This window comes from Cornus florida, unplaced genomic scaffold (genome assembly GCF_030987335.1).
Source record: "Cornus florida cultivar Cherokee Brave unplaced genomic scaffold, ASM3098733v1 CherokeeBrave_3.0.0_Hap2_Chr11, whole genome shotgun sequence".
NCBI classification, from domain to species: Eukaryota; Viridiplantae; Streptophyta; class Magnoliopsida; order Cornales; family Cornaceae; genus Cornus; species Cornus florida.
Window position 1 is genome coordinate 53492212 of NW_026775581.1, and position 6494 is coordinate 53498705.

At 33.6% G+C, this 6494-nt stretch overlaps 1 protein-coding gene across 2 annotated transcripts; it reads left to right on the plus strand.

Annotated features, from left to right (window-relative positions):
* Positions 1-920: 920 nt before the first annotated feature.
* Positions 921-4295, plus strand: LOC132286084 (valerianol synthase TPS8-like). Of its 2 annotated transcripts, none has more exons than XM_059788340.1 (7): positions 921-1226; positions 1333-1609; positions 1796-2171; positions 2256-2474; positions 2996-3134; positions 3356-3604; positions 3743-4295. In XM_059788340.1, exons 1-7 carry the CDS (start codon positions 1107-1109, stop codon positions 4037-4039), a joined length of 1677 nt encoding a protein of 558 aa, XP_059644323.1. In that variant the 5' UTR covers positions 921-1106; the 3' UTR covers positions 4040-4295. The 2 variants fall into 2 exon arrangements, with proteins under 2 accessions (XP_059644323.1, XP_059644324.1); XM_059788341.1 differs by having other exon boundaries at positions 3747-3865.
* The last annotated feature ends 2199 nt before the right edge of the window (positions 4296-6494 follow it).

The following is a 6494-nucleotide window of genomic DNA, read 5'->3' on the forward strand; positions in this document are numbered from 1 at the left end:
GAGAGAGAAAAAATAAAATAAAGTTGAGATAAAGAATAGAATTTAGGAGTTTTAATACAGGGTGGAATGAAAGATCTTAGAATGTGGATAGGAATGGAATGGTTCCAACTATTTCCTTGTTTGGTAGGACATTTAGAATGGGAATGATTATTTCTTAGAATGAAAATTTATTACACACGTATGTCTAAACTGATGAAATATAAATGCATTATGAGGACTGAAATTTTTGGCCACTGCCACTGCTTTCCCCCACCACCACAACCACAACCACAACCACCGCCTTTTGCCGCCGCCACTGACACAATCGTCGCCTTTCACTGTCTTCCGGCACCACCTTCCTACACCGCCATCGCCACCCTCCACCACCAGTCCCATCCCTCGCATTTCGCCATTGTTATCGTCTTTCACCACTACCTTCCATCGCCGCCTCCACCACCACAACATTTCGCTACTGCCACCGCCTTCCGTCAACGTACACCACCGCCTTCCGTCACCACCACATCCATCATCTTCCACCAAACACGTGTACAGTAAATGACCTTGTAGCTATTCATGTTTTTTTTAGGAAAAAGCTCATTGTTATACGGGTCTATACAAACTAGTGCAACATGATTATTATTTGGCACCACATAACTAAATTTTATATTCTTAAGGTTAAATTAATACACATTTAAATTAAACGGTAATTTTTAAAAGTTAAATTGATCCAATCAAATTACAAACGGATTGATGGTAAAACACAAACATGTCACATTTAATTTATTTATAAATGAATTGATGATAAAACATAAACATGTCACATTTAATTTGTACATTAATTTAGATCCATAAGATTATGACGTATACACAATTAAATCAAACACAAATATATATATATATTTAGTGTCAGTCTTCCAATCTTTCTAGCATGTCATGTCAAGTATTATCACTCTAGAAACATTGGCATATCTGAAAAGAGGCATATTCAACTTAATGTATTCGAAATCACTCAATTTCTCTCTATAAATACACGCATAGAAGTCTCTATTATTACATAGCCCTTTTATGTAACTCTCTTACTCTTGGTATTAAGAAAAACTAGTCAGTGCACTATCCTACATCTTAAAATGGCCTCCACTAAAGCTGATAATCCGATTAACTGCCAGCCCGACACTTTTCGGCCTTCATCAAACTTCGAGCCCAGTTTATGGGGTGATCGTTTCAGTTCATTCCATCTAGATAACCAGGTAACAATTATCTGCTATATATATAATATGTACATTTTCAGCAAGTGTATTTGTATAATGATCGAATGCCTCTATATGGTTACATAGCTCTGATTTGGGTTTGCAGGCATTTGAAATGTATGGTAAAGAGGTTGAAGTGTTGAAAGAAGAAGTGAGAAGCATGCTAATAGATGCAGAGAGTAAAGCATCAGAGAAAATGAATTTGATTAACACACTCGAACGCCTTGGTGTGTCCTATCACTTTGAGAAAGAGATGGAAGAGAAGTTGGAACAAATCTTTCATTCCCATGCCCACTTGGAAGATCATGAAGACTACAACGATTTGAGCACAGCTGCTATTCATTTTCGAATATTCAGACAACATGGTTATAACATGTCTTGTGGTAATTAAGCTCCTCACCACACACACACACACACACACACACACATATATATATATGAGAGCATGCATTCACACGTACATATAGATGTAGTGGCTGTATGCTCAAGAATTCAACATTCACATGCATCACTTGCGGTCAATATATATAGTTTCATGCATGGCTGATATATGATGGCTTGTGAAACAGATGTCTTCAACAAATTTAAAGACAACAATGGTAAATTCAATGAAAACCTTACCAGAGATGTTATGGGTATGCTAAGCTTGTATGAAGCTTCACATTTGAGGATAAATGGAGAAGATATTTTAGATGAGGCTCTTGCTTTCACAACCACTCACCTGGAGTCAATGGTAACTGATGAATTAAGCCCTTTTCTTGCAAAGCAAGTGATGCATGCCCTAGAGCAACCCCTTCACAAGGGCATCCCAAGATCAGAGGCAAGGCATTACATCTCTATCTATGAAGAAGACGCTTCTAAGAATGAATTGTTACTGAAACTTGCAAAGTTTGACTTCAATCTATTACAGTTGACACACAAGCAAGAATTATGTCACATGTCAAGGTAATGAGTAGGTGTTTGCTTGTGTGTTGTGTTTTTTTTTTTTTTTTTTGGGTAAATCTAATTTATCTCTTCTGTTTTACATAGGTGGTGGAAAGACTTAGGCTTTGAATCAAAACTTCCGTATGCAAGGAGCAGAGTAGTTGAGTGCTATTTCTGGGCTATGACTGCGTATTTTGAACCTCATTATTCCCTTGGACGGATGATACTCGCTAAAATAATTGTTATGACATCAGTTCTAAATGACATTTATGATGAATATGGTACAATTGAAGAACTCAAACTTTTTACAGATGCAATGCAAAGGTATAATATTTGTACTCCCAAATTCCTTATATATATATATATATATATCGATAAGTTTTTTTTAGAGGATTTTTTTGTTTTTTTTTTCTTCAGGAAAGGTTATACGTCGATAAGTACTTGCAACTCTCAAATTAATTTTCTTTTCTTTTTTTCTACTTTTTTTTCCCCCTTAATGAACTTTGAATTTTTGGACAACTACTCCAAAACCTATGTAATGATAAAGTCTACAATACTCCAGGGTATTGTATAGGAGGTACCCCTTGCTAATGGACATACTTAAAAATTATCAATTTGCCTTGATATAGAAGAAATTGAGAGTTTTTATGTTTGTTAATTGGCTGGATATACCACGTGTAAGTACCCTGGATATTGAGGCTTTCTCATATGTAAGCCGGCCTCAACTATACAAGTTTTACGGTGTTTTCCTATGCATGCTATAAGAGGAACTAAAAGATTCGTTGTCGATGATTATGTTTAATCTTCAATTGAATGAATATGGAAATCACGTTGTTGACTTTCAGGTTGGATATTAGCGTTATTGAACAGCTCCCGGATTACATGAAGATATACTATAGAGCTATCATAAATCTCTACGAGGAATTCGACAAGGAAATGACAAAGCAAGGAAGATCTTACAGCGTTGATGGCTCAAAATATGCTGTATGTTTTTTGTTTTTTCATTGTGCATGGCAACTAACTCACACACTACCTTTTTTTCTTTTCTTTTTTCTGAACCAAATGTTGTACGACTTATCCAAGTCCTTTCACCCCATTTAGTCATTTCGTTTCTCAATTCATGTGCTTAAGAAAGATTATTATTTCGACCTTAATTAAATTTTTAACGTAAATTAACATGGATTTATTATGTCTAACACGAACAGTTTAAAGAGATAACGAGGAGTTACCACATGGAGGCCAAGTGGTGTAAAGAAGGATATGTGCCATCTTTCGATGAGTTCATGAGCAATGCGCTTAACAGCGCTGGTTATTACTTACTCACTACATCATCCTTTGTGGGCATGGGAGCAATTGCTACGACTGAGGCATTTGATTGGATAAAAGATAAACCTAAAATTCTTGTGGCTTCTAGTACAATTGTGAGGCTCATGGATGACATAGTAGACTACAAGGTATAGATATATGAAAAAGTTGGATAATGAAATTAATATTAATAGCATGCCATTTGTATTGGCCGGTTTGATCAATTGTTTTGTTATATATGTTATAATGTGAATCTCTTAACAGTTATAAATCTTTAACCTTTGAAGGAAGATTTGGAGAAGGGGCATGTTGCTACAGGGATTATATGCTACATGAAGGAGCATGCAGGCATGTCAAAAGAAGAGGTAATTGACGAGTTCAATAGAAGGATTGAAAATGCATGGAAAGAGATCAATGAGGAATGCCTCAAGCCAAACTCCATCTCCATGCATCTCCTCAGAAGGATTGTCAACCTTACCCGATTAATGGATGTCCTTTTCAAGAAAAATGACGGATACACTCATCCAAAAAAAGTATGGAAAGATCACATCATCTCAATGTTCATCAATCACATACCCGTATGAGCATGGATTTGTTTTTTGCATTCTGGTTGGTTGGTTTACTTGTATGAACATGAATGGATTTGGTCTAGCTAATATCTGGGTTGGTGCGTGTACCTTATCCATATATATTGTTGTATTTCTTAAGTTTAATAATGGTTTGCCAATCGTTTGATGTAATGGAACGGGTTGGTGTGTGTACCTTATCCATATATACTGTTGTATTTTTAAGTTTAAGAATGGTTTGAGAATGCTATTGGTACTAAAAGATGCTTCGTCTAAAGCTGTTTCAAATTTTCATATATTGGTCACTCTATGTTGTCGGGCTTGTGGGTGTCCCACCCAAAAAGTTGATTTATTAGATGGAATGATTCTTATCCCGTGTAAGTCTCAAATTTCTTTATTTTTTATCGATGTAAGACCCGTTCAACTATCCAACAATTCCCCCCTTGAACGAGGTCCACGTGCGATTCTTTGGAACCTTGGGACCTAGCTCTGAAACCAATTGTTGGGTTTATGGGTGTCTAACTCGAAAGGTTAATCTATTAGGTGGAATAACTGACTTTTACCCATATAAGTTTCAAATTTCTTTATTTTCTAACTGATATGATACTCGTTCAACAACCCAACACCCAAAGGCGGCTCCAGTCTTAGGCGAGTTAAGCGGTCGCCTAAGGTCCCAACTAATAAAAAAGCCCCAAAATATTATAGTTGCCTTGTATATAAGATATTGTAATTGTTTCCTAATTGTACACTAATTCTAAAGAATTTATCTCCTAAAATAATTCTTCTTTTTTATGTTTTCTCTCTCCTTATCTATTCAGGCCTTTTCATTCAAGAGAGAAATTATTTATCTCCCAAAATATCTCATTTTTTTTTCACAATTTCTCTCTCCTCCTCATTCATGGTTGTTGAGTAAACCAAACCCTAACAATTACACACACTTTAAAATGGGCCCAAATATTTATATTCTTAAATAATATATTTTTTCTTTGTCTATCTTACACACTTTTTTTTATACACGTTATTTTTACACCAACACTATATATATATATATTTTGGGTAAGTTGCAATACTGTAAATATTTAGCCGTTCTCTTTTTTTAGATTTTTTTTTATTTTTTTTTTTTCTTATTCCTAATCTTCCTTTCTCAGTCCTCTCTCATTACAATTTTATAATTTTCTTTCTTCTCGACTCAATATTCATTATTCTCAAATCTCAATTTGAACGCACTTTTGTTTTATTGAAAAATTTTCAAATTTCTAAATCAGGTTCTTTTTCTTTAATTATTTTTTAGTTTTACTAACTTTTGTTATTATAAATTTGTATATATCTATATTTTTCATATATTTGTTTGTGAGTTATTTGTTTGTGAGTTGTGAGTCTTGTAACTATTTTTACTCATATTTTTTAAAAGCAATGATGATTTTTAATTAAGTATTATTTAATAATTAATAGATTGCATATTATGATATGAAAAGGCCAAAATTTATTTTTTTTCTTTTTTTTTTCTTTTTGAGCCTGAGGCCCGAGTTACATCGAGTGGCCCCTACCAATACCCTCACATCTCTAGTGGCAGTGACCAAATTTTCTTTGGCGTTGGACAAATGACAATAGCCACAGCCTATGGCCGGTCACAGTGGATTCATACATATTTATTTATAAATAAGAGTCCTTGGGAGCTCAAAGCACCTCAAAAATGTTCATGGAGCCAGAGAAAGATGATACAACTCAAAGTACCAGTAGTAAAGCCGATCAAATTCAAAGTGGGTGTTAAATAATTTCACTTTATCTTTGTCATTATGCAGGGACATTAATTTAACAGAAATGGTAAAAGTGGTGATGATTTTTCTTTTTTTCCTTTTTTAAAACCTTTTTTTGGTTAATTAGTTCATTTTAATTTTTTTTTTATTTATCTTTTTTTGCTTGCTTTCATAGTAATTGACTTTGCCTTTTTATTTTCTTTTGTCTTTATAGTTTCTTTTGAAAAATAATAATAAATAAATAACTCGAATGTGCAATGAGCTATGCATATTAAAAGTCGTATAAAATTTAACAAGCATAATATGTTAAATAATGAGTTAACATCATGGTCGGAATAATTTTGAAAAAAATAAATAAATAACACAAAAGTTGAAGGAGGGCTAGCTATTGCAGGTTAAAATAAGTGGGAACATATGTCACGCCCCGAATTCCATGACTCGGGTGGCGAAGAAATAAAAAAATAATAATAAAATAAAAAGAAGAAGATGAAAATAGATAATTAAATAGATAAATAATTAATTGAAGAAAAACCAAGGTCATTCATCTATACTCTTATTCAAATGTGAATACCCATGGTGAAATACCCACGGATATACTATATTGCCCTCACTATTTTTATCCAAACAAACCATTCAATGTCCCAAGTAAATTATAAATAATAATAATAATAATAATAATAATAATTAAATGAATATATATATATGTGTGTGTGTGT